Genomic DNA, 26,732 nt, shown 5'->3' with positions numbered 1-26,732 from the left:
GGTTCACAGGACTGCAGAACGGGGTATTTGAGAGCTCGTTTCCTTTTTTTCATGCAAAGCCACAGAAGCCGGTGTCTATTTTCCTCGTCCAATATAAAGTCACCGGCTATAAGTAGTATCAGAGGGTAGATTAGCCGTTCTTAAAAATCAACTGGCCGAATCGTTTTGCTACTACTGTGGATAACCTGTGATAATTTTGAGTCAACTGCCGGTCTTGGCGTAGTTCGGCTCTTCTCCCATTATCTCAATATTTCTCGCTTAGCTATATCGTAAGCTTCATGTCACTGGGTGGACCTTGACAACACGAAGCGTCAGGAGACTGGCATCAACACCTCGGACTTCTTCAGTCTCAGAACCCGAACGGTTATCCATAGAATGATAGAACTGCGTTTGTGAATGGCTCGGGTTGTACATGAAGTCCGCAGAACCTGCAGATATTGACGTTCAGTTGTAGACTGTAACCCAACTTGAGACAACTCTCATGCAGCCAACCAAGACAGGACTATTTGCAAAGCAAGGCGCCATGAGCCATCGTGTCTCATCAACATCGATTATTCGTAAACTGCTCGTAGACTGGCCGATCGTCGCCATGCGAATACGACGGGTCCACAACGGCCATGCCCGTTCACATAACCTGTCCTGATCAAGATGCTCGCCTCTCCACTGCACTGCATGCACGCGTGTCGATACCGTTACATCACCCACTGAAGCGAGTCATTCAAACGGAGCGAGTCTGTTTCACAGAGTAATTTCGCCAAGTCTTTTACGAAATATCCACTTGAGATGCGTCCGTAGCTGAGAACATGCTCGGGGTCGGGCCCATGAAGGTCCCCGTCATATGAGCTTCGGGCTTTTGGGCGGCACTAGCTGCAGATCATCTATGCCACTACAGATTCAGTTCTGTCGATCGTATATCGGATCTCGAAGTATAAATTCTATGCATCATGAGAGAAATGTCTGTTCATCAAGCTCAAGACAGGACAGGATAGTCCAAGAGTTCAACAATCCTCTCTCATGCCGTCCTATCTTGATCTCCATCTGGGCAATCCCCAGTACGCCATCTTTTGCGGCGTCACATTGTTCACTCTCTTCATCATACGATATTCTTTACTCGGCCATGTTACAAAGTTCCCGGTCTTGAATCCAAAAAAGTCACTCGAGCTTACCAGCAACCGTGTGACTCAGGACTTTATTGTCGACAGCAAGAATATTCTCACGAACGCCAGAGCTTTACACAAAGACCAGCCATATAGAGCCTACACGGACTGGGGGAAAGTGGTCGTGATTCCACCCAAGTTTCTCGATGCGCTGAAGAGCCATAAGCAGCTAGACTTTGAGATTCCTGCTCAAGATGTACGTTTCATTTTTCATAGTGGCTCGCTGATCGCAGTGACTGATTTTCAGCAGGACTCTCACGCATATGTTCCCGGATTTGATCCTTTTCTTTCTGACCCAAACCTTTCGAAAGTTGTTACCAAGTACCTGACCAAAGCTTTAAGTTAGTTTCCTGTTCGTCCTTGGCCTATGAAATACTGACTCCTTTCGCTCAGCCAAGCTCACGGCACCACTCTCTGAAGAGGCATCTCTGGCCTTTCGTCAAGTTCTTACAGAATCCACTGGTAAGTAGCCTCCACAAAGACTTTCAGGGCCGAATACAGATTAATCTTGCCACGCGTTGTAGAATGGCATGAGATGCACCCTCAAAATGATATCGTCCGTATCGTATCGCGTATGTCATCACGAGTATTCATGGGTGAGTCCCTCTGCCGCGACGACGAATGGGTCAGAGCCAGCGGTGACTATACCGTTGAGTCCTTCAGGACGGGTGACATTCTACGGACGTATCCTCGATGGTCACGACCCTTTGTGCATTGGTTCCTCCCATCATGCTGGACGCTGCGCAAGAAACTCAACGAAGCAATCCAATGCCTAAAGCCCCATCTTGAGCGTCGCAGTGTTATCTCAGCAGAGGCTGAAGCACAGGGAAAGCCCTCGCCTTTCGACGATTCGATTGAATGGTACAAGAAAGAAGGCTCTACACGTAACCCAGCACTCCTACAAATCTCACTATCACTCGTCGCTATCCACACAACGTCCGATTTGCTTATGGAAACACTTTTCAACATTGCCCAGCATCCTGATTTATTCCAGCCCCTTCGCGAAGAGATCACAAACGTGTTGACTGCAGAGGGACTCAAGAAGACAGCCCTGTATAATCTGAAGCTCATGGATAGTGTCATCAAAGAGTCTCAGAGATTGCGACCAGTGTCACTCGGTAAGTAGCTCAACAAGTATTCTGCAATCTACATCTTGCATCTAACCACTTTTCAAGGCTCCTTCCGAAGGCAGGCTATGGCAGACATCACTCTTCCAAATGGCGATGTGATCAAGAAAGGAGAAAAGATTGTCTGTGATACGACTCACATGTGGAACGGCGATTACTATGAAGAAGCTGCAAAATTTGACGGCTATCGTTTCCTGCGAATGCGGGAGGCATCTGAGCAGGACAAGCACCCTCATCTTGTTAGCACTAGCTTCGACCACCTGGGCTTTGGTCATGGCAATCATGCGTGCCCTGGGCGGTTCTTTGCGGCGAATGAGATCAAGATCGCGTTGTGCCATATGCTTTTGAAGTATGATTGGAAGCTGGCGGATGGTGTAGTTCCTAATCCGTCAGGTTTTGGAATGGCTTATTTGCCTGATCTCCAGGCTAAGCTGCTTATTAGACGAAGGAATGAGGAGTTGGATATTGACTCTATCGAGACTTATTAGGTTGAGAGTTGCAAATTCAAAGCTTTTACTCATTAGGATAGTTGGACAACGATGAATGCAAAAGGTTTACTTTATCCTCATTGAGTTCTGTTTGCAAAAATATGAGTATTTTATAGAATTTATGTTTGATGTATTCGTATACTTTGGCTAGTTGGATATCGTTATCAACACGGTTCTGGATAGTCGTCTCTGTCATATTCTCCAGTCCGCCGCGAATAAGAACGGAACATGCGTCTAGGCTTCGAAACACTTCCTCTGTCGCCTCGTTCTTCCAGTCTCGTTTGGCTGTCTAAACCTTGGATATCTTCTAGATGATATGTCCCGTTGCTAAGCCTACTCGAGAATGTGCCGTCGGCTATGATGCCGCAATGCTTGTCGCGGGCGATCTTGCCTATGAGATCCGCCATTGACATCTCGATGTGTAATTTTACAGTGTATGCTAGTGGATGAAACTGCATGTATCTGTGAACAGTTAGCATGCTCAAAAGTAAGTCGGGGACTTAGGGTCAAGGGCATACACAAAGGTATTTCGTAAACTCATCATGGCAATAATAAGGACATCCATGCTCAAGGAAAACCCAATGATAAACATATTAAAATGCGTCAACCTCTTGTACTTCGTGAGGCCGTGAATGATAAGATTTTTGCGAACGATGTGGATGAAGTAGAAATTCAGACAGCCGTCGACAATGAGATAGATGACTTTTTCGCATCGGTCCCACCATTCGTTGATGTGGATATATCGTTCTGATACTTGCAATCGCGCCGGAATCCATATGCAGTAGACGGAAATATTAACGGCCGTTATAAGTGTGCCGATGAGGACTTTGAGGCGGTAGGCTTTCTTTTTGTTGGTGAGGAGGATGCCGCAGCGGTTGACGATGATTTGGAGAAGGAATTGGACCTATCGGGAGAGGGTTAATTTTGGCGGTTCGCGCGCATGACCTTGAAATTCGTACCTGGAGAGCCCATGTCGTAACTGAGAAGCGGTCAGTAAAACTCATGTTAAAGAGACTGGCAACTTACGAATTGTGAAATAAAATGCAAAGCTGTAGTTGGTGTCAGTGAACATTCTCATCGGCCAATATGGGACAACTCACCTTGGGGGTATAACGTCCAGTAAATGCAAGATACAAATAACCATAAAAATCGTACAGACCGTCAACTCCCCCCAGACCATTATAATATACGCATTTCGAAACACCCGCCGGCCATGGCGCTGATACACCTGCCAGGTCTGCCTGATGGCCTTGAAGACAGTCAACCATCCAAAACCAAGCGTGAAGCCGAACGCCGTCGAGGCGATGACAAGGTCACCTCTTGTAACCTCCTGGGCCTTGTAGTGGGGAGAGAGGAGGGTTAACATGGCATATCAGATGGGAAATCATTTGGCCTTGATATCTCGGGTGATGTTTTCCATGGTTTGAGGAATTGGAGATGCATAAGAGGGAGAAGGAAAAATTAGCAGAAGGACATCATAGACTAGAGGTGAGAAAAGCAAAGACTTGGCCGAGGGCACATGCAGGGCGATATGTAGCGGTGGGCTAATGATTGGGAGTTGTTGAGATGCTAAGTGAAGCCTCTTCATGCACGTCGGCTCAATAATGTATCATTGACGTAACTCGATCAGCAATGTCTGAGTGCGAACAAGTACCGTCTACTGTAGCATCAGCCAATGGGGAGAACCTTAAGAGTGCCTCTTTTCGCCCCTAATCTCCAAGGTAGTTCCAACCTTTCCCCGCGCCCCGGCAGATTCCAGACCGAAAGAGGCGTCTTCACTGCCGTCAGCCGTTAAGAACCGTGCTCTCGTGTGCTGCACAGTACTGTCTGTAGTCCGAGTCGTGCTTGTGGCTTTGCTTTGCTATGCGCTGCTTTTCTTGGAACATTGGGTAACAAGATCTGCGTGCCAAGTGACGTTCTGCGCTGGCTGGTAAGTGACACATCGATTAAAGGGTTGCGCATCAACCAATTGGTGGTCGTGAGTGGCTGCAGATCGGCGGTGATGTTGTGAGGCTGAGACTTTTGGGCGAGTCAAGCAGGGAGAGTTTGAGGGAGCAGTGTCTTGACTGCGTCCAATTGCAATGTAGTGAATTGATTCATTTCGTGGCAATCCAGCCTCTTTGACCCCTCATATTCGAGCGGACGACATCACTCAAACTCTATCCGTTCTCTTCAAGGACATCTCTCGTATCGTGGCATCTTCATTTCGCCTACGAAGCCACTCTTCTCACCGCCTTGAGCATATCGCCTATCAACATTCACATGAAAAAGAAAAGAAAAGTAACGTAATTAGGGTTATGGAGGGCGCAGGTCATCTGTCTTCCCAACGACTCGGTTCGTCGCCCGCTTTCTAAGGATAATCCCTCCCCGCTAGCAACCGGATCGTCAAGCCACAGCTGCCGTTAGCACAACCAAAAGATTGGGATCTTCCATTGCGATGAGGATACTGCTTTCAGCTTTGCCGCGCTGCAAAGTACAGTAGCTGAGTCAGGATAGAGACGAATCGGGTGCGGCTCGTGCCGAGACCCATGACTTCAAACTGGAGTCGACTTTATCCCCTGAGGTGATCAATCGAATTATCGCTTATTATGCTGGTGCTGAAATCGACACTAATGGACTCGAGTATTTGGGGGCCAGGGTTGAAATGTCAGCTGGACTGCAGATGCAGGTTTTGGCGGCTGATGGCTGAACAGGTAGTTAGGGTTGAGTGTTGAAGCGCCTCATGGCTTGACACCGCTCAATTTGGATGAATTGGGTTTGGCGAAGAGTATTTCCAGCGTGACACTTGCGAACCGAATTCAATGAGATTAAATGAGCTCTGAAGGAGTCCTGTAACATTTAGGAAGCCGTGCCAAATGCCCCAAGTTGTAGTATCAAGCCCAAACCAACATGGGCGACCCTGAAGCTACCTAATTAATTCCATCACTTACTTCCCCCGCAGATTCAGGCTGGGTGATCAGCCTCTAATTGAAGCTGGTGCAGATGAAACGGCACTCACGACACTAGCTAGTTCAGGAGGCTTAAGAAAGGGTCTGTGCAAAGATCGATCATTTCTCTGCCGGTTTTAGAACTGTTAAGTGCGACGATCAGGTTTCAATGAGGCTGATTTCGACGAGAAGAATGCCATGTCGAGGTAGCTGTTCGCCGATGGTGCCCAGTCTGACTCAACTACCCTAAAGCTAGTCAAAATGCTGAAACTGTCAACGTTGATAGGCCGTACAGCCCCATGCTTTGAACCATTAGAGCTTATTATGTGTATGTGAAAATGACATTCGAAGGTTTGCAATTTCTTTTCCTTCCACGAAAGAAATACCACATTAGGGACTAGGCACTGGCCACTCACTACAGCAGCGCGCACTTGGGCCCTTGTATCCATGAAAGATTTTGAAAAGAGGCTTATATATCATTTATTAATGGACAGGGTATATACTAAGAAGTTCCCGATCTCTTTACCGGTTCAAGACGATACTTCAACCATCCTAGCGATGTGAGTCTTGCTTCGGGATTGACAGTCTATTTGCAGTTCGTTCCGCCATGAACAAAAGTCCCGTCAGAGTTCTCGCAGCCACATGTTCCATCATTGGGATCCTTGATACAGGTTGTACCAACTCCAGAAGACTCTCCATTGTCGCTAGTAATCGTTAGATCTGCATCATAAAGATTTATTTTACAGCACTTACTTCCAGAAAAAGGTCCAGTAATCCGCATCAGCAGTGAGCTCATCGGAAGTGGGAGCATCGCATTCATAAGCTTCACAGGTGCCGTAAGGAGCGCCGTTGTTGGCATCATACTGGTGATCGACCTTGAAGATGGCAAAGGTCTGCTGGCCAGAGACACGGGTGTTGTAGGCGCACTCAGCGGCCTGGATGGCGTTTGAGGTCTTCGATGCTGGCTGTAGCGTTAGTATGGGATATCAACGGGAATGAGGGTGACGTACGAGAGCATGGTGGGCTCTTGGGGTATTTGCCCTTGGTGTTGCTCTGTGCAGGCTCGAGAGTAGCAGTAGCGACGCCTGCAATGGCAAGGACTGAAGCTAGTGTAGTGAGAGGATACATGATGAATGATATGAGGGGTTGAGGTCTTGGCGACAAGAGATTGATAGTCTGGCAGAGTCAAGATAAGATTGTAGCTCCAAGATATCCAAAGCTTTTATATACGACAATTTCTCTCCTTTGTTTCAAAGAAATTGAAGACGTGTTTTCGAAACATGCCATAGTGGAGATATCCATGATTCTCTTGGTGGAGCGCTCGCCCCTTGGCCAATTCTAGCAAGGATAGAGTGGCTCAAGCTCAACGGCAGCTGTCGTATTTATACGCGGCTTAAAACATGCATGGATATTATCTGGGTCTGTTAGCGTTGTTTGGGTGAAACAATAGGTTTTGAGGTTGTGACTGGTGGAGATATTTGACTGAGCAGGCCGATAATCCGATGGTGATGTTTCGGAGATATTGTAAACTGGGGTATGTTTGCTGTGGATTGAGTAGCTGAGCTGGCCTTCATTGCCCACATTCCGTGATCCTGATATAGAGTGCTCCATATTTGACTTACATCTGTATACTCGATCAACCTCAAAGCCTGGCCTTTGGTCGGAACAAGTCTCGACGAAGGCAAGAAGTTGCCCGTAATCTTGAACTATGTCCTTGGCAGATCACGTCAAAAAGAACAATCAAGAACTGGCAAACGGTATTTAGCTAGCTGCTAGTTTCAGGTAGTGTATGTGTTGACATACGTAATTTATTAAAATGTTATCTAAGCTACCTAGGGTGAAGTATTCTCATGAACTAAACTAAAGGTCCTCCACGTCCGCAGCAGTATGCGGATGAAACGTCTCAAAGTTAAAGATTGCCTTCTTGGTTTCCCCTTTTGGTTCATACAATACCAGCTCTGGACAATCTCCCAAATCGCCGAAAGCACCTGAGTCAGTAAAGACGCCATCTTGTAGAGTGCCTGTCACATTGAAGTGATACCCAATCGTCCTTATTCTTTGTCCAGCGCAGCGAAGTGACACGCGGGAGCCATGATGATCCTCAAGTGTATCTTGGATATCAGAAAGCCGATAAAACATGGAATATGAAGGAATAATGCCGTCGTCACGAAGCCATTCATATGTCGGCAGCCTCTTGTGGAGAGACATGGCTTTTTGGAAGTAAGGGGCTGCTTCTTCGGAGACTTCATAGTGGCTGAAGCACTCCGGGCTCAAGCTGCTGAAGCATGTGCCATGCTTAGCCCATTGATCTTGCCAGAGCTCATCGTTATCACCACCAGGTGACTCCCAGAGCTTGCTCATATAGTCAATGGTATCTTCAGCGCCGGCATGGTAAAGGATCTGCGTGATGTTTGTGTATGTGCGGTTGGTATCGCAGTGGGTAGGGAGGGAGCCGTCGTTGTGAATTGGCCAGAGTCCACCAACAGTCCAGGAGTCTGAAGAAGAAGTTAGACACAGCTGATTTGTTTATACTGGGGACAGAGACTCACCTAAAGGCCCAGTGACTGGTCGTGTATCCCAGACTTGAGTCTGAACCACCCTCGCAGGTGATGAATAGCAGCAGGTGTCTTCAACTGCAGCATCATCATAGCATGAGCCTCGGCGGCTACCAGCGTCGAAGTTTGGTGTCCCAGCAAGTGCTACAACAGAAGTAGCTGCCGTGATAAGAGACAAAATCTGAAACGAAGACATGTTGCTGCTTTCTCAAGGTACTGCAGTCTTCACTTGAGTTACTTTGAAACACTTGGTTTTGCGAAGATACGGCCCCTGGCTTTATAATTCTCACTGGCACCCCCTCTGACCACAATACGAGCGATTTCTACCGTATACACTCCAGCTTGGAAAATCACCGGATCGTAGCCCGTAACCGAGCATCATAGAACTGTTGGTTTTGGGGCTGATACAAAGCCTCACTCGGCAAACTTAATATCCTAATCGCCAATCACAAACTGAACCGCGTCAGCTACAGTCTGAAAACGTTCAGCCTCGTCTTGGGGCTACGTAGAGTTTGTGAAAGTCAACTGACACGATACCAAATGCGGACTATGCGGGACAAGCAACGAGTGATAGTCTTGCAGATCCATACCAATTCACCAATTCACCAATTCACTTTTGAATTTCTTGGTTTTTCGTTCATGCAAGGCTCTGATATCGTTATTTGTTTTCATTCAAATCCTGGTTTTCTTGGTCCTGCAAGCCCGTTTAGTTTCAGTTGAAGCCACGATGATCACAAATTCTCCTCATCATCATGAGAACACAAAGCCTGGAATGCGGACCGGTCCGTATAACTGCAGCTACAGTGGTTGAACGGGTGATGATGTGTCCCTCTGGCCCAAGCTCCTCAGCCATGGGCTTACGTTAGAAGGAGTTGGAACTATTTGAACCGTCATTCCAGAGATTGTGAGGGAAAAGTTATTATCGGAAGATTAAGGATTGCCATGCTGCGGTGCTAAGAATAGGATTGTGTTTGCGTGACTGCCAAGGTCCAAGAGATTCTGGATCATTGTTGCCAGTTTCACGGCTGGCTGAGCTTCATGACTGAGACAGATATCGATCCTCAGATGGTAGTCTGCGATCGGACGGGATGTCTCAGATGCGCCGGCGGACGGGACATCTACCCGGACTTAGTAGACCCATAGGATCGGAATTGAGATCTCAGAATATCCCATCTTGCGTATCACTCAACACCATCACCAATCTCTTCCAGCTTTTCAAAATCTCGCAACCTAGTCTTGGCCGAGCCTAATTCGTTTCCCGGCCAGCCTAACAAAAGGGCCATGAACTCTCGCCATCATAGAAACCTGATTGTCGGAATGTGATGCTTAGAGTTTACCTGTCAAAGACTGGACCACCGCCACAAACACGAGGACAACGGCGAGAACACCACGGAACATATGCAAGCCTCCAACGATGAATGCCATTCCCCTTGACCTTGACTCGTGCGAGAAGTGTGACTCGGTTGCGCAGACTAGACACGGCCCCAGAATTTAGGCTATTTGAGCTTGTGTGGAGAATAAAACGTCATGATGTTGATACTGGAATGCCGGTCCATCACTCGATCAACCTGGCCTTCGGGGTTGCATGGGAGTCTCGCTGCTTAATTACTGTGCCGTTGAATTCAATTCAGTCGTTGAGATTTTCAACGGTTCAGAACCACAGGACGCCTGTTATTTTCCAGCTGATGATGGCTTCAGAAGATAGTTATAAAGACTCGCCCCGTATTACACCGAGGCCGATCAAGGATGACACTCCTGCTCGGACCGATGCAGGCTTTAGGTTACATAGTAAAGAGGGGAAAGGCAATGACATCAAGAACAAGATAGTTTATAAACCCGTCGTCAATTGCAATCTCCGCTTCTTTTCCGCATAATCTTATCATGATGCGCCTGGAAAAATGAAGGTTTCAAGTATCATCGCGTGCCTTTGCGCATCCTCGCTGGCTTCAAAGCCACCACAGTTTCACAATTCGGCAAATCACCCCGGCGCCGATCCTTATGTGATGTGGGACTACAAAACAAATCAATACTATGCCTATTCTACAGAGGGAGCAGACCCAGGAAGTCTCTTCGCCATTTACAGCAGTCCTGATCTGTCAACTTGGCACAAATATCCCGGTGGCGTTCTGAAAGCGTGCTACGATGATGGCATGAACCCCATCGAAGGTGGCCAGGCCTGCTGGGCGCGTGACTGGTACTGGGCTCCCGAGATATACTACAATGAGCAAACTGGATGGTACTTTTTCTTCTATGCTGGCCGGTTGCGGGAGGACTTGACCAAGGATTACTTCCGATACTCGGACTTTGAAGAGCCGTCTAAGATTGGCGTGGCTGTCGCTCGTTATCCGACGGGACCGTTTAGGGAAATCGAGTCTAAGCCGATTGAATACTACCCGTTCGATCCCGACTATCACGATGTCAACCTCATCATGGACGAGAAGCAGATGCTGCCACCGCAGAGTCTTGCAGGGGGCCAGACAGCGCCGAAGGGAACGTATATCCCCACCATTGATGTCAATATCTTCTTTGACACGGATAAGCGCATTTATCTGTATCTCTCACGGAATGCGTACCGAAACTGGAATTGGGATAGCAAGCTGGGCAAGTACATCGAGGAGTCGAATATCATCGTAGTCGAGATGGAACGCGCTTGGTGGGATGATCCAAATGCATTAACCATGCCACAAATCATTGCCACGCAGAGGAACTTCCATGCCCCGAATGCTCCAAAACTTCCTTCTAACATCACCGCTTACAATGGCACTGGTGAAATTGGATCACCGCCTCGCAAAGACGGCTGGAAGACTGTGATTTCCTACGGCGCTGATCCGCAAGATTGGGAGAACTTCCATGTTGACGACTATCAACGGTTCAACGGCACGAAGAAAGATCGTCGTTGGGCTGAGGGGAGCACTATCATCACGAGAACTGGTAAATCCGATTCAGAGCCTGTTTACCTTCTGTTATACAGCGCCAATAACTACGAAGCATCCAACTACGGCGTTGGCTTCGCAACTGCAAAGTCCCCATTTGGTCCATTCCGAAAATCTGCCAACAATCCTATCCTATCGCAAGACTCTGATAGCGAGATTCCAATCTACTCAACTGGCCATGGTAGCATCGTTGCTTCACCTGGTAAGAATAGCAAGATAATCGGTGCTCAGGAGGTTACGCATCAAACACCTATCGGTTCTGAGCTGTTTTATGTGCACCATGGCCGCAATAGCACGGACCGTGATCGTTCCATTTACACAACTCGATTGCATCTCAATGCGAGTGCTGTTGAATTCGGGAGTAAGGATGCTTTGCACATGAGTCTTACACCGCTTGATCAGCCTTTGCCAAAGAACACGTATCCCATCAAGATGTTCGCAAAATGCTCTATTTTGCACTTTCTGAACAACAAGAGAGGGCATGAATATCACGTTCGTGTTGATACCAAGCGAGGCGCACCTTTTGATATTCGTGAACGAACGAATAGGGTTGTTGCACTGCCTGGAGATAAAGCTCCAACGTCTGTGACAGCTGACGGGCATGATGGTTCGTTTTTCCTGTCTTTTGATAACAAGGTTGTGAAAGAATTGGCTTACCAGCGCCTAAATGTTGATGGATCTTGGACAACAATCACAAAGTGCACAATTACCTGCAGATAGTCTTCATTCAATTCTAACGAGTTGCCTATTGCTAGAAATACTAAAGTTTTCAAGGTTCATAGACCTCTCTCGGAAATGCGAAGAAAAACAGGGGAGGGATCTATGAAAACCTCCATCTTATACGACTTTAAGCTTCCATCATCGTCCCTCTTCATCAACATCGTAGCGAATGCTGGAACTTTGATTTCTTGCGTTTCGGGATCGTCTCCCTTGACAAGATACCGAACATCACAACGATGATAGATGCAGGGGCTCACATAATCTAGGTTTGTGAGAAAGTTGTTGGAGAACCAGTGATGTGTAATAACTTACCAACATGGACAATATCATGTTTTAATCCATCTAACTTGGCCCATATAGCTTTGAACATCTGGATATACCATCAGTATGTCAAAGGAAACAGATTCTGGTTTGTGCAGTCTACTTGTCTAGCATCCATAACGGAGCGCGCCGGGCTGTTCGCGTATTGGATTGTGGCATCTTCTGTATAGAACTTATCAAGCCATACGTCTACATCCATTTTGGCACTATAAGTGTTGTTCTGTGAAGAGAAATGTGTCAATATCAACAGCGTTCAGTGTGCAAAAGATACAAAAGATACACCTACTTCAACCAGCCAAGCCACGGCATCTTCTTTCGAGAGCTGAAGATCTGAAGGCATTTCCAAATTGATCGTTTATTGATTTCCCCTTCACTTGTGTTCGCAGCTGTTATAATGTGGAAGAACCCAGAAGCATTCCCATGTATCGTGAAATCTATACCCCCTCACTAGTCAATTTAGCTTTATGCTTAAGCTTGACCGCTACACTGACTAAGCCCGCAACTTCCGGACCATATAGTTACCTAGGTACCCAGATAGTTTAGATAGCGGCCAGACTATGTGGAACTTCATAAATAGTACATCACCAAATTTTGGGCTCCAGTGGGGAACAGAGGTGAGATTCAGCCTTGACTATGAACATGTATCTTCCAGATATGAGGTCACGAGTCTTCAATAGCGATTTGCGAAAGCTTGTATTCAAGACCTTAATAAACTATCTCGTGTCTACATGTTACCAATCGTCGAGCTCCCTGACGCCTTGGATCCAAGTGATACCCTGATCATGTCGAACTCAATGCCGCCCTATCTCTGCAATACATCCCGTGTTGGGGGTCTAAGAAACCCGGTAGGCTGGAAACAGGTTAAACATAGACAACCTTGGTAACGGTGGGAGTAGGCGCCGCAACGGTAACAACAGAGGCACTAGCACAAGAGCAAGCCGTAAGATAGCGAGGCTCTCCAGAGCAAGCACTAGCATAGGTAGGAATAGACTTGGTTACATAAACAGTGCTTGATGTTATTAGTCAAAGGCCCAATGAGTATTAAGTGCCTGTAACTTACCTTGCATCAGGAGTAGTAGTAACCTGAAGATAGGCTTCACACTCGGCCTTGTATGAAGCAACGACAGCAGGGCCACGGAAGCCAGGAACAACGGCTCGGGCACAGTTATCACCACAGCCAGAGCGCTCCTGGAGTTCCTTGGGAACGTTGACGGCCAGGACAGGGGCAATGAGAGCGGCGATGAGGGTGAACTTCATCATGAAGATTGTGGTGTTTTTGGCAGAGAAAGTTAGGAAGCTTGATTCTGTATTTTGTAGCAAATTTGAGTGAAGAATGTACTGAGAATGATGAGGAGATGTGATGTTATGGTGCCCTTTATATAACAACCCCTTCGGCACAGCTGCATCCCAACTGTACTCCGAACATGTCCTCCCCCTGAAAGCCCCTACCACACCGATAAGAAAGCTCAACGGTTTTAATAAAAAGAACACCTAGCACCACGAGGTTATCGCCATCATTCATCGATTTCCCACGTTTTCTACAGCTAGCGCACCGTTGGCAGCTCCTAGTCAGATATCCTAAACGCCACAGACCCAACCGTCAAAGGGGCATGGGCTGTTAAGCAGGTGATCTAGATCGCACTAAGTACAAGCTGAGATCCATGAAAGGGAAGGTCAAAAGGTCTTTTGGAGGGTTTGTCGGACCTCGTGATAATTTCGGGAATAGAAGTGGAAAATAAGGGGGAGACTATTTAAAGTCTTGGTCCACGAGTTCCGGATTGGGAATTTAGCTGGATTAAGGGTCTCGTCTGAGGGGCTGATATACTGAACGGATAAGGCTTCACGGAATAGAGGGATGATAGGATAGGGTTGAGTCAGTGTCAGGGGGTGCTTGATGAGGTGTTGCTTCTGCGGCAGATATTCGCAAGCAATGGATGGCATAGGGTCTGCAAACAACAGGTGGATTGGCGGTACGGAGTCGTTGAGCAGCAGGACAACGATTCATACAGCAAAATGTTAATTAACGGGGTCAATACTCATGAAGTATACATAACCCAATATCTGGAGAATACAAATAATGACGCTTCACTTCAGCGAAGAGCCCTAGACTCAAATTTGTTACACGAGAGTAAGCTTGAACTATTAGCAAGCCATAACTCCGATCATCAATACAATCTGTCGATTCAGACCACTCGGTCTACCCAAGGAAAAGGAATGATACCTATTCTCCTTTCAACCGTCCATACCATCGCGAATGCGCAAGAAGTTGGCATACCGCTCCAAAGTCCAGCGACGCGACGCCTTGCCCCAAATAGCCATGGGCAGCGACGACATGATGATGACGAAGCTAAGAATACCAAGCTCGATGAAGGTGTTCTGTAGACCAGTGTCAATCCAGTAGCTGCACACGAATGTGAAGATAGTGGCGAGGGTGTTGTTGATGACAGCGACACCAACCATGCCCTCGAGAACCATGTCGGGATAGCTGTCGGCTAGGTACGTGATACTCAGATCACCAGCGCAACCGTAGCCGAAGCCGATAAAGCCCAGCGCGACGTAGGGAACAGGCCAGTCCCAACCATGCGCTGAGCCGATACCGAACAGCCACATACCCAATGGGAAGATGATCACGCAGAGGGCCATGAGGTAGAGACGGAACTCGGCCTCCATGATGCCGTTGTTGCGCTTAGCCTTCCAGAGGATGAACTTGTCGCTGCAGTATCCGCCGTAGAAACAGCCGATGACACTTCCAATCAGACAAGGAATGTTCATGTTGGCGACAGCAGAGTCGCTGTAGTTGTACGGCTCGTTCACCCAATAATCCTCCTCAACGGTGAGGTAGAAGGACAATGCAATGTTCTGCATTCCCCACTGAAGACCAGCGAACCAAACTGCGGGAAAGGAAAAGATGCGCATCGTGTGCCACAGGCGGTGGACATACTGCGTCAATCCCAAACCACGCAGGTTGGACGCTGGAGTGATGAGAGCAATGCGCTGCCAGTAAGACTTCTTGCGCGCGAACGCAGCCTCCAGTCTGTTGCGCTCGACCTCCTCTCGTCGCACTGCAGATGCGGTTCGAGAGATCGCAGCTTCTTCGTCAACTGGAGGCGACATGTTCTTCTCCTCGGCATCCTTGGTAACGACATGGTCGCCAGTAGCCGCGGGAATACCCTCAACATTACCGCGATTGGCGTCGCGCTCCTCAGTCTGGTGGAGATTGAGGTAGCGATTGCGCTCAAAGGCTGTCTCCTCAAGACCGAAGTAAAAGAGGACGAGGGTAAAGCCAGAGGCAATTGCGCCCATGTGGCCAATCCAGCGCCAGCCGACATTCTCTGCCAAATGGCCTCCGATCAAAGGGCCAACATAGGTTCCGACCGTAGTGGCAAGGGTATACATACCCAGCGAAGTACCATTCTGGTGCTCGAACCAAATGTCTAGTAGAGACAATTGGACAACCGCCTCGGCGACAGATTCGGAAGCCCCGACGAAGAGCTGAGACCAAATCGTGTCGCCAGTGGTCTTCAAATGGCCGAACCAAATGTTGCCAATAAGACCCCATACCGTGCCTACCAAATATAGAATTCGTCGTCCGTAAAGATGCGTCGCAGGCGAGCTGAGAAGCGTCCAGTATCCGATCGCGACAAAGAGCACACCAGCGCCCGTATTGAAAACATCGTAACTAATCCCGTATTGCTCATTGACACCTGTGCTCGCAGCACCAGCGACATTGGAGGTGGCGGCGGTCAAAGCGACAATGTAGCACACGAGAAACGAATGCCAGGTCTTGCGCGCAAGACTCCAGTTCAATGGATCATTGGGAGACTTTGTCGGAGGGGGAACGAGGATGACATCGCCATGCTTTTCGATACTGGCATCGCCGGAAGCGACGCTGGCGTGCTCGTCGGCGAAGAGACGTCTTGTGCCCGGAAGGACTTCATCGAGATCGTGAGCAGACGGAACGGCCATCCGCGTCGATTTGCAGTAGTACTTGGTAGTGGGGTCTTGTTAAATCGTCTTGGGGCAAACGGCTCCTCGGAGCCGCATTCACACGCGTTAAGGAGGATAGGTATGGGTATGCAGGATATCGATCGAGAGTCAGCAAGACATTGTCTGTATGCGATAGTGATTTCCTAGCAGGTTAGAGACAGAGCAGCGACCGCAGACAGAAGAGGAGGGGAGGAAATTTTTTATATTATGCCCCAGGATCCATATCTTTCGGACCAGTCCCCCACCAGAAGGTTCATTCCCATGTCGGGCCGCAATGGGGAGACCGGAGCGATTCCACAAAGGGCAGTGCGTCTGACAATTTGTGGTACGTTGGCTGGGTAGAATTGAAAGGGTTTAAGCTGTTGATGTCATGGTGTGGAAGACGGCACACCACTTCCGTGATGGAGAGATAAGGTCGCGTGCATGTTTTGCGCTGGCATTGGACGGATGATCCCTGGGGTAAGTTGCCATCGTTTGTGTCGACGGTCTTCCCCGATGAGGTTCGGCGATCACTGTCGGTTTGAAGAGTAGTATTCTGAGTAAAATTGAAGCGATGCGACATACGCGATAACACTATTAGACAAGTTGAAGCTGACGTTGCTGTACCTGTCTGTTCGCGAAAAATGTCCACTCCAGCAGCCAGTGACAAACAGGCTTGGCCGATTGATTAGTCACCGGCCGACTTCCGTCTAAAGCCACGGGGTAGTACTGTTACAGCCCTCGACGGTCACGATCAAATGGGACTTACCATTAGCTCAACTTCATTAAACCTGACTTGGACGTATCGAGGTCGCCAGCTCGGTTCAGTATCGCGATCGTGATGCAAGCACATGCTTCCCCCTTTCTCGGCCATGGAAGAAAAAAACCGCATGGCCCATGCCTCCTAGAAGCCAGGTCAAGGGCCAGGATTACTGGAGCCTAACAGCTCACCAAGTCAGCGACATGATTCAAAATTTCTGTCAAATTTTTCATTCATGAAACCGAGTACGTTGCGGAAAAGTCGTGTCAAGCATTTCTACATCGCTCTCATAAATAGTTGCTGTACATCATTGCCGTGGTATCAAATATGTCCTGTTTTCCCATGATCCCATCTCAGCGCCAGGCCTAAACCATCAAAAAGTCCATGTTCAAATCCTTGAGTTTCTGCAGCCAATTCATACATCCATCATTGCCATTCTCATGCTTCCACAAAATCTGCAACGTATCAATCGCAGAGTATAGGAATCCCCATGGGTTGATTTGCGCTACCGCCTTCAATCGATCCATAACCCACGCCCGGCTCTCCGGAGTCGTTGCCGTTGTTCCATAAATAAAGGTGGGCCAGCCCGTGGCTTTGAAGTTTGGGTCTTCGTCGGGCTGTGGTAGGAGCGTCTCGTAAAGATCCTGGATGAGTGTTTTGGGAACTTGGTCGGGCATCCTGGCTCGTAGTGCGGGAGCTGCCTGGATGATGTAGAGACAGGTTGCCAATCTGTGCGCAGAGCCGGTTCGGGCACTACTCCACAGAGCAGCTTTGCTTGCATCTGGCATTCTCTCCTTTGCCCATTTGAGGACGTCGAGACGTTGTACGCGGTCCAGTAGGTTGGTGAATTCGATAAGCACTTCATTGCTGGAGACGTTCCCTTGAGCTTCGGCATGCAAAAGTTGTGCCGTCTCACGGAGGATGTCGAGAACTTCAGGCGGGCAACAGAAGAAAGAGTTGTTGGTTCGTGATAATGTTTCTTTGACTTGACTTGGTGCAAATGATGCTGCCTGGGTACCTGGTTGTGATGGGTTGAAAGACAAGCTCAATGTGCAATAGCTACATGAGTCAGTTAGCATCGAGTCAGTCTTGAATCAATAGTATCTCCACTTACACATAACAGTCCGCAACAATATAGTCTCTGAGAGTTGTGTCAGAGCCAGTATATGGTTCTATCATATTCAAAAGCTTCTTCGCGCCTTCGAGATGAGGCCGCCAACTTTGCCAGCCAGACTCGATGAGTTCTGAGTTGATGAGAAACAAAACAGTAGCAAGAATCACATCGGCTCCAATGGTGTCAATATTCCGCAAGGCATCAGGCATCATTTGCAGTCCTTTTTGTTTGGCAACGAGAGCATCCATAAGCAATTTCTTTGGTGCCTCTTCTCTTTCATATGAGTTAGGGCCTAGCCATGATCTTGATAAGTTGCACATATGAGATGCAGATACTGCAATGATAATTTGTTGCAAAAACGAATGCTCGTTTGTGAGTTGCAGAAGATTTAGATATGGATTTCTGCTACCGTTGGTTTGGTCATCACCAACGAGATCCAGACTAACTCGAGTTGAATCTGAGTTGAGGGTTAGCATCATGAAAGACCAATGTCTTGAGAAGTTCATACAATAATTCAAGTACCATCTCTGGGAATGCGTCATGTCCTGAAATAATGGATCGACCAACGTCCACGGAGAGTTTGATGATGTTGGTGAAGGGGGCGAAGGAGGGGACCATGGCTTAGTTTTGTTCGGAACAAAGAGTTGATTTTCCTGGGGCGACACTAAACCCCATGCACCTGGCTCAAAGCCTTGAGTATCGAAGGATCCCATTTGCATATCGGAAGATTGAACATCGGATGGCACATCAATAGTCATGTCCGATTCACCTTGCTTGGGTAACCGACACACGGAGGCACTAGAACTCTGTCCGGCCAATTTCCCGCGCGTGGCTACTGAGCCAGTCCATAGAAATAGGCGGCCATAGCCCAGGCATTCGACCCCCCTGGAAACGCATTTCGAGCAGTGCGGGATAGACCTATCGCAGCGGAGTCTCGCACGGCGACAGCTGTGACAGGCTTTCTTGGCTACTTGGACGGTGGTTGATGAGATACTGTCGCTGTCGGGGGGCGAAGTTGACATCGGATAAGATAAGGATGAGATGAGAGAGATTGAGGCCTCAACGTGTAGTCTTGCCTCGTTGCTTATTAAGATAACCAGAAGCAAAACAAGGGGCGATTAGCGAGAAAAGTAGATGAGCGAGACAAAAGCAATGGCACGTCGTGGGTAGAGTCTCGTTGCTGGTAGAAATGGATATACTCTTGTTGATCCTGGGATCCTGGCACCTGGTTTGTAAGATGTTTGGTTGATTTTGTTAATTCCGAAGCCCAGGCTGGGGAATGTCAAAAGAATCGAGGTTCACGGGTTGGTGCCTTGAGATTCAGGCCATCATCTCGGCTTAAGCGGAGCAATGCCAGGCATAGCCACGGGGAGGATCTGGGCCAGTCTATACCTGGATCAGCTAGAGCTACGTGCCTCCGCATGCTATCGTCGTCAGCTGAGGGAGGCTTTGACTTAAATACCTGCCAGAAGAGATAAATTCACTTGCTTGAAGAGAGTTCGACACGAGATCAAGGGAACTATCGAAAGTCTAAAGATAAGTATCATATCTCATTGCCCGCCTATCTAGAGCTATCAATTTCAAGCTATTTGAAATACAGGAGATATGCAGATACGTGAAATCACATTGCAACTTGAAAATGAGTTATAAATTCGTTATGAGGCTCTATCACCAGACCGACTTTGTTTGCCCCGTCTTCCCATCATGTGATCCTCAATCATGAGTTATGATTATGAGATAGAAACTGTGTTTGTAAAACATGAATAGTTCTTTCTTTGGGCCTGGGCATCCCTCGAGTCCCGTCAGTACTGACCACGCAAAGACCAACAGCAATCGGCGCGCTAGTTGATTGGCCCAACCTAAGTGATGCACCATACGTTGCTCAGAACCTCAACAACCGTCAACCCAACGTCATTCACTCCCTCACCGCCAGCTTTTACGCCGGTTTCAAAAATGACGAACTTACAGAAAAATGCTAATGTGAGGATGCTTGCATGTCTCCTCGATGGAGATGACATTATAGAGAGCGATTATCGTTTTCTCGTCGATGGAAGCCTCGCAAAATACGTGAAAACGGCGCCGGGTATATTTCTCTGCGATCATCACGACCGTGCTTTCGAGCCTATTATCCTTAGGAATCTCTTCCCCCAATTCCCTTCCGGAGACTGGAATAATGGCCATGTTGCTCGAAACCCCGCTACAGGGGAACCTTCATTTGTCAAGACCGAGATCGTGCAATTTCCTGGAGTACAGAACTGTTGGCATTCACGGAGGTTTGACGAACTCGATTTTACTCGGCAACAACGATTGAGACAGAAAGTTCACGTTTCGACGCACCCCGATGTCAACGCTGGTAAACCTGTGCTGGTAAAATTTGCTGTTTGGCCCTGGGAGGTTCATTACGTCGAGGCTGAAACTACAGCTTATGAATGGCTTCAGAACATCGAGGTCGTGCCCAAATTTCTTGGTCATGTTACAGAAGGTAAAAATGGACGTGTCATCGGATTTGTCACGGAGTTCGTTGAAGGCGCAAGACCGGCAGAGCCAAGGGACATTGAGGGATGTGAAAAGGCTCTGAGGAAGCTACATGAACTCGGTATCAAGATGGGTGATACTAATAAGTTTAATTTCCTGATACGCGATGGTCACGGCGTGATGATAGCTGATCTAGAGGCAGCTGAGCAAGGATGCTCTCAAGATGAGCTCGAGGAGGAGATGAAGGGTCTCAAAGCATGTCTCGAGGACACTTCTTTCCTCGGTGGACAGTATATTGTGAAAGAATAAACGATCTCACTTTTCTATAAATGCTTCTATGTATACATGCCTAACACTTCTTGCCAACATCGCAATTCGACTCACTGCCGTCCTCTGAACCATCCATATATCTACCAAAAGCATAAAGCTCAACATCAGTGATATCCTTGCGAAACTCTTTCGCCACCGTACGTCGGAAATAAACTCGCTTAGCCCATTTATAGCCCTCCGCTCCAGCAAAGAAAACGCCAACTGCAATGAAGATAACCGCCCATTCCCAAGTTATGGGATTATGCATAAAGACAACATGATTGATGACAGGGATGTAGAGTGTTGGTGGAATGAGAACAGTACTCAAAGTGACAGACCAAAAGAGGAAGGGATTCTTCCAGAGGCGCTTAGTCCAGGCCTTGAAACTCCCGCCCTTTTCGAAAATCTCGGCAAAGAATGAGCGGCGGAAGTCAACGAGCTGCCAAGCAAAGAGTAGGAAGTCCCATGTCATGGTGGTGAAAGCTGTTGATCTGGCGGTAAAGACTGTGTCGCAGGAGGCAGAGTACGTGCTGTTGCAGTCATGTCCTAAGCCTTGGTTGTTGAAACCGTAGAGAACGATGACTGAAGAACCAAGGATGCTGATGAGCATGAGGATACCATAGGCCACGAGGTCAACTAAGAACTCTGGGGTGAAAACACCATACTTGAGCTATTAAATACGTTAGTGACAGGCACGTGAAAATAAGGTAAAATCTTGACTTACACTGTGAGGTGGTCGACGAAGGATATCAGGACTCGCCTGCTCAAACCCAAGGCCAGTCTCGGTAAATGCTCCAGCAACAAGCAACATCCAAATAATCTCAACAGGTGTCAAGACAAAAACAGATACACCGCTGTCATCTTTAAAGGACAAACCTACCAGAAGACAGGTGACGAAAGCGACGTTGGCAGCAAGGACATGAAGGATGAACTTCTGGATGTTGTCAAATATCCGGCGGCCCTCTTCAATGGCATTAAGGATAGAGGCAAAGTTATCGTCGGTCAAGATGATATCAGAAGACTCTTTTGCAACATCTGAGCCGTTGAGACCCATCGCAATACCGACGTCAGCGTGCTTCAAGCTAGGACTGTCATTGACTCCATCACCAGTCATGGCAACGTAACGTCCACGACGATGCAAAGCCTCAATCATGCGAACCTTTGTCGTCGGAGAGCAACGCGCTACAACAAGCGGTAACTCTGGCATGGCGTCAAGGTCCGCATCTGAAAGGTGATCAAAGTCATGAGCTGCCATTACCATCGTGTCGGCAACATCCCTCCTGACCATTCGCATTCGTTCTGGGGATGGGATGATAGCGACTTCAGCGGCAATGGCTCGTGCGGTCTCGGGATGGTCGCCGGTCAGCATGTGCACGCTGATGCCAGCTTTTTGGCACATCTGAACACTACCGCGTGTCTCCGGGCGTGGAGGATCATAGATGCCGATGAGGCCGCGGAATACCAGGTCCTTCTCAAACTCGGACCTGTCCATGGCTGATGAGAGATCTTCAGGGAGGGCAGTGATGGGAGATCGGCTAGCGAGGGCAAGAACTCGAAGACCAAGACGTGCAAAGGCCTCCATGTTGGCCAGGATGGTTTCCTTTGCCGGTTCATCGAGGGGCTCAATCCTACCCGATTCCTCCATGGACACGCAGCTGCTGAGTACCCGCTCGACTGCGCCCTTGGTGAAGATATATGTCTCTTCTGAAACAGTATCTTGGAACACGACCGACATCTTCTTAACCTCCGAGTCGAAAGGGAACTCGGCAAGTTGCTTCCATCGTGGACTTTGACCGGAAGATAAAGACATGCGGTTCCAGTTGAAGCGAGTAACGAAGACTTGAATGGCAATCTCTGTAGGATCGCCTTGTACAAGCCACTCTTCCGGGCCATCGTCCTTGTGTCCTTTCTCCACGACTGCGAGATTGGCGAGGGAAGCGATGTCGAGGTAATGCTTCAGTGCTTCGTTGGCAGCAGGTTCATCGTGAGGATTGATGCTATGCGACCTTTCTTTTTCGCCTTGTGCCGATAGTTCTGTAGGCTGTACGGTAGTAAAGTCGATGCTGCCAACTTGCGGGTTGTATGGTTCGTTTGTAGATTCCACTGAGTAAATACCGTGTCCTGGAAGCCAAGCCATTCTGACCACCATCTTGCCTTGGGTCAGAGTGCCCGTCTTGTCAGAGCAGATGTCTATCCTTTTGTTAGTCCTTATAGTCACAGACGTCATGAAAACACACAATACTCACTGGTGACTCCTCCAAGTGCTTCCAAACTCTGCATGTTCCTCACAACAACCTTGCGGCTCACCATCTGCTTCGTTCCCGCTGCCATAGTAATGGTCAAGACCAAGATCAAAGAGACAGGCAGTGTTCCCACAGCTGTAGCAACAGCGTAGATGATAACATCTTTGCGTGGGTCGAATTTGTTGGCTGCGAGGACGATGATGGCACAGACAATCGCGAAGCCAAAGACGTAGAGGAATAGCTGCGATAGCTTCCTCTGCAAGGGAGTTCCAACGTTAACGCCCAGAAACTCGCCAATAACATCGTAGGTCGTGAGCAGCCATTTGGCAACGTGTGATAGAAAGGATGCTTTACCGTTCTCATCACGTTTGACCTCCCGCCTCTTCCGTCCAGTGTCTTTCAAAGCAGCTGCAATAGCGCCTATCTCAGTATATGCCCCAGTAGCAAATACAACGCCTCTGCCACGACCCTTGGTAACTATGGTAGAGCTATAGCAGACGTTGAGGCGATCGCCGGGTCCTGTGTCGTCATCGAACTGCATCGTAGGATTCTTTCGTACAGGCAGAGACTCTCCAGTGAGCAGTGCCTCATTTGACTCAAAGTTGGAAACTTCAAAGAGACGAATATCAGCTGGTACAGAGTCGCCCATTTTGAGATCGATGATGTCGCCCGGTACGATTTCGTTTGTTTGGATCGTAACCGTCTTCCCATCACGGAAGACGTTGGCTGTTGGGAGACTGAGAGACTTGAGGGAATGGACGGTTCGAGCGGCTTGCAGGTCTTGGAAGAAACCTATGACAATATTGAGGAGGATAATTAGAGCGAGAGCACCGCCTTCGATCCAGGCTTGTATACCGAAACTTGCGGCGAGGGCTAGAATCAGAACCTATATGTGTTGGTTATTAAGAGTCGGTAATAGCGGAAGATTGGTACTACCAAGGTCATGCAATTGCAGATCTGTTCAATGAAGATCTTGATGGGCTTCACGCCCTCTTCTTCTCCAAGATCATTGGGACCATACTCGACAAGTCGTTGCGATGCCTCAGAAGCACTCAATCCAGTAGCCGGGATCGTGTTGAGCTCTTGGATGACTACATCAGCTGGCAAAGCATGTGCTGGGCGCGAAAGTGGCTTGTTGGATTGACCAGAAACATGATGCTCCATATCTAAAGGAGCTGACTTAAGAGACATTGTGGTCGCTACCAAAGGAGAGTGATAACTCAAAGAGAAAAGCGTAGAGAGGAATTCCTTCTCGAGTCCTTGGCCAAGCAGCCCGGTCTTATATGCTTGGAGGCTCGCATGGCAACTTCCATCAAATGCACCTTGTGGGGAAGCCAAGAAACGGTGCAGCCCTCACGACTAGACCGACCGAAGCAACTTTTGACGTTGTCATTCTGGCTGCTTCGTCAACCGTCCAGTCGTAGCAGATTTCATGACAGGAAATGGGCTCTGTCTTGGCCTCCACGGGCCCCGAAAGTTCCATCACCCCGGCCAAGCTGTAGATCTACCGATTTTAAGTCTTAATACTCCGGTTCCAAGTCTTAAGTGCCCGATTTGATGTCGTGTTAAGAGTCATAGTGGCAGAAAACGATTCGAGATTGGCTGGCGGGAATATTTACGCTTATAACGAGTCTAAACTGTAATAGTGAGCCAAGACTCCAATGCATTAGCGCCTTCGCCGTCAACGTCATTGGTCAGGCACTGTTCCCTTGGCCAGAGATCCATCGAGGCGCGCTGTGAATTGCCTAAAGCAGTAAATGACAGCGGTGATGGAGATTCGCCAAGAGCTGTGTTCGTTTATGCTTATTCATATTATCTCGAATTCGTGGCTATTTCTGCCTCTTGGGTCAAAAAGTCGGATGAAACGTGAGTAATGCCCGTTTCTTATTAATTCCTGTGATTCTTTGTCTCTTGAAGTCACATAAATGAGTATGGGTATAGGTTATGAGACCCCACTGTCCATCCCAGTTGTTGTCCACCAACATTCCGGCAACATCACGACCGAATGGCGGAAATGTTTCAAGTATCTCGGTTAATCATGACTTCTACAAATTGTTGTATGATATCATATGCAACACCTTCTAGATCTTGGCTGAAATAGTCACTGGCACATTGACATAAGCTTCATGATAATGGCTGTAACGTATGGTAAGACAATCAGAATGTGCAACATTCTACATGAGCGGATTCTTTTGTAGTCAGTCAATCACAGTGAGCTCATATCTGGAAGCTTTTTAACATTTCCGTCATAAATTCTGCTTTATATGCGTGATGTAGTAACGAAGGTCACTTATCTGTAGTATTGCGTGGATTGACATAAGCCCAGCCGATGTTGCTTAATAATGCACCCAATGTCAGATTCACGCCCTTTGGACTTCTCTGTATTTAATTCTGTCATTTCTCTTTGTCCTCGTACACTACCAAACAACAAGCAGCCTCTAACAGACATCAATTAATATTCTTTAATCTCGCTCCACGTATATAACGCCATCATGGTTAAGCTCCCATCACCATTCGCCGAGATTCCTCGGGTACAGTTAATTTTCGATCGACCCTCAGACATTGAGCGATTATCTTGCCTCAGCTCATCTATAGATGGGGGTGCAAACTTATGGATAGCCCGTGAGGATCGTAATTCGGGCCTTGCTTTTGCCGGTAATAAAGTACGCAAGCTCGAATATGTCTTAGCGGATGCCCTCTCGCAGGGTGCCGATACCCTTGTGACTACGGGCGGACTGCAGTCAAACCACATGTGTCAAACCTCTGCTGCTGCGGCTCGACTTGGTCTCAAGGTGCGTTAGTTAATAAGTCACAAAAGATCATTGGCTGATTTAAAAAGGTTGCTCTTTATCCAGCCAATCGTGTTGCATCCGAACACGCTGAGTACAAGTATCTCGGCAATATCCAAGCAAACTCAATTCTAGGCGCTGAGACCTTCACCCCAGACACCAGCGAAGAGACTGTGATCCAAATTCTCAAAGATCGTGGGCAAAAGCCTTATTCGATCCCAGCTGGTGCGAGCACGCATCCCCTGGGAGGCTTGGGCTATGCTCGCTGGGCATTTGAACTGCTTGAACAAGAGGCAAAGTTCGGCGTTACATTTGACGTCATCGCTCTTGTGGCGGGTTCTTGTTCCACGCTCGGAGGTATACTCGCAGGCCTCAAGTTGGCGCAAAAGCATGGTATTACAGGGTCCAAGAAACATGTCATTGGATTTTCAGTATTGCATCCGAAGAAAGAGGATGTCGTTGAAAAGGTATTGAGCATAGCAAAGAACGCAGCGTCAAAGATTGGCGTGTCCCCGGATGAGATCACGGAAGACGATTTTGAAATTGATGCTTCTTATATCGGGGAAGGATACGGACAGGTCAATGAAAGCACCGCTGATGGGATGAAGGAGCTAGCAAGGGCGGAAGGTATTCTGACTGATCCTGTCTATACGGGTAAGGCTTTCAACGGGCTGCTTCATACGGTCAAGAGCGGCGGACTGAAAGACCAGAATGTTCTCTTTATTCATACGGGAGGGCAGGCCGTTCTTGGAGCTTATCCGCAGTTGAGATAGTCAGCTTGCATAGAGCCATTATCGAGACTACTAAGATAGAAGGCCATTAAAATTCATTAACATTATTCAGCCGTC

The 26,732-nt window shown here is 48.1% G+C and overlaps 12 protein-coding genes; 4 read left to right on the top strand and 8 right to left on the bottom strand.

The window, feature by feature from the left end:
• Positions 1-1,014: 1,014 nt before the first annotated feature.
• Positions 1,015-2,772, top strand: FFUJ_07749 (probable cytochrome P450 monooxygenase (lovA); the record flags this gene model as incomplete). XM_023578036.1 has 5 exons in its annotated part: positions 1,015-1,353; positions 1,408-1,498; positions 1,551-1,619; positions 1,682-2,275; positions 2,333-2,772. 5 exons carry the CDS (start codon positions 1,015-1,017, stop codon positions 2,770-2,772), a joined length of 1,533 nt encoding a protein of 510 aa, XP_023431002.1.
• Positions 2,773-2,838: 66 nt separating this feature from the next.
• FFUJ_07748 (uncharacterized protein) lies at positions 2,839-4,138 on the bottom strand (the record flags this gene model as incomplete). XM_023578035.1 has 7 exons in its annotated part: positions 2,839-2,859; positions 2,915-3,057; positions 3,110-3,234; positions 3,291-3,676; positions 3,732-3,751; positions 3,799-3,821; positions 3,873-4,138. The coding sequence occupies 7 exons, from the start codon at positions 4,136-4,138 to the stop codon at positions 2,839-2,841; spliced, it is 984 nt and encodes a 327-aa protein (XP_023431001.1).
• A 2,147-nt stretch (positions 4,139-6,285) lies between these two features.
• Positions 6,286-6,827, bottom strand: FFUJ_07747 (uncharacterized protein; the record flags this gene model as incomplete). XM_023578034.1 has 3 exons in its annotated part: positions 6,286-6,403; positions 6,453-6,660; positions 6,710-6,827. 3 exons carry the CDS (start codon positions 6,825-6,827, stop codon positions 6,286-6,288), a joined length of 444 nt encoding a protein of 147 aa, XP_023431000.1.
• Positions 6,828-7,559: 732 nt separating this feature from the next.
• FFUJ_07746 (related to ribonucleases) lies at positions 7,560-8,450 on the bottom strand (the record flags this gene model as incomplete). XM_023578033.1 has 2 exons in its annotated part: positions 7,560-8,194; positions 8,249-8,450. The coding sequence occupies 2 exons, from the start codon at positions 8,448-8,450 to the stop codon at positions 7,560-7,562; spliced, it is 837 nt and encodes a 278-aa protein (XP_023430999.1).
• Positions 8,451-10,152: 1,702 nt separating this feature from the next.
• FFUJ_07745 (uncharacterized protein) lies at positions 10,153-11,907 on the top strand (the record flags this gene model as incomplete). The annotated part of the gene is made up of 1 exon (XM_023578032.1): positions 10,153-11,907. The coding sequence occupies one exon, from the start codon at positions 10,153-10,155 to the stop codon at positions 11,905-11,907; it is 1,755 nt and encodes a 584-aa protein (XP_023430998.1).
• A 56-nt stretch (positions 11,908-11,963) lies between these two features.
• Positions 11,964-12,427, bottom strand: FFUJ_07744 (uncharacterized protein; the record flags this gene model as incomplete). XM_023578031.1 has 3 exons in its annotated part: positions 11,964-12,169; positions 12,220-12,277; positions 12,332-12,427. 3 exons carry the CDS (start codon positions 12,425-12,427, stop codon positions 11,964-11,966), a joined length of 360 nt encoding a protein of 119 aa, XP_023430997.1.
• Positions 12,428-13,089: 662 nt separating this feature from the next.
• FFUJ_07743 (uncharacterized protein) lies at positions 13,090-13,485 on the bottom strand (the record flags this gene model as incomplete). XM_023578030.1 has 2 exons in its annotated part: positions 13,090-13,237; positions 13,289-13,485. The coding sequence occupies 2 exons, from the start codon at positions 13,483-13,485 to the stop codon at positions 13,090-13,092; spliced, it is 345 nt and encodes a 114-aa protein (XP_023430996.1).
• Positions 13,486-14,460: 975 nt separating this feature from the next.
• FFUJ_07742 (putative HOL1-like protein) lies at positions 14,461-16,194 on the bottom strand (the record flags this gene model as incomplete). The annotated part of the gene is made up of 1 exon (XM_023578029.1): positions 14,461-16,194. The coding sequence occupies one exon, from the start codon at positions 16,192-16,194 to the stop codon at positions 14,461-14,463; it is 1,734 nt and encodes a 577-aa protein (XP_023430995.1).
• Positions 16,195-17,319: 1,125 nt separating this feature from the next.
• Positions 17,320-19,090, bottom strand: FFUJ_07741 (related to acriflavine sensitivity control protein ACR-2; the record flags this gene model as incomplete). XM_023578027.1 has 2 exons in its annotated part: positions 17,320-18,013; positions 18,069-19,090. 2 exons carry the CDS (start codon positions 19,088-19,090, stop codon positions 17,320-17,322), a joined length of 1,716 nt encoding a protein of 571 aa, XP_023430994.1.
• A 931-nt stretch (positions 19,091-20,021) lies between these two features.
• FFUJ_07740 (uncharacterized protein) lies at positions 20,022-20,852 on the top strand (the record flags this gene model as incomplete). The annotated part of the gene is made up of 1 exon (XM_023578026.1): positions 20,022-20,852. One exon carries the CDS (start codon positions 20,022-20,024, stop codon positions 20,850-20,852), a length of 831 nt encoding a protein of 276 aa, XP_023430993.1.
• Positions 20,853-20,892: 40 nt separating this feature from the next.
• On the bottom strand, positions 20,893-24,286 carry FFUJ_07739 (probable Na+-transporting ATPase ENA-1 (sodium P-type ATPase ENA-1); the record flags this gene model as incomplete). XM_023578025.1 has 4 exons in its annotated part: positions 20,893-21,522; positions 21,577-23,042; positions 23,099-23,981; positions 24,032-24,286. 4 exons carry the CDS (start codon positions 24,284-24,286, stop codon positions 20,893-20,895), a joined length of 3,234 nt encoding a protein of 1,077 aa, XP_023430992.1.
• Positions 24,287-25,587: 1,301 nt separating this feature from the next.
• Positions 25,588-26,657, top strand: FFUJ_07738 (probable ACC deaminase; the record flags this gene model as incomplete). XM_023578024.1 has 2 exons in its annotated part: positions 25,588-25,887; positions 25,935-26,657. 2 exons carry the CDS (start codon positions 25,588-25,590, stop codon positions 26,655-26,657), a joined length of 1,023 nt encoding a protein of 340 aa, XP_023430991.1.
• Between the last annotated feature and the right edge of the window lie 75 nt (positions 26,658-26,732).

Source organism: Fusarium fujikuroi, chromosome FFUJ_chr05 (genome assembly GCF_900079805.1).
Source record: "Fusarium fujikuroi IMI 58289 draft genome, chromosome FFUJ_chr05".
Classification (NCBI taxonomy): Eukaryota; Fungi; Ascomycota; class Sordariomycetes; order Hypocreales; family Nectriaceae; genus Fusarium; species Fusarium fujikuroi.
This window is presented reverse-complemented; position numbering and strand designations above follow the sequence as displayed.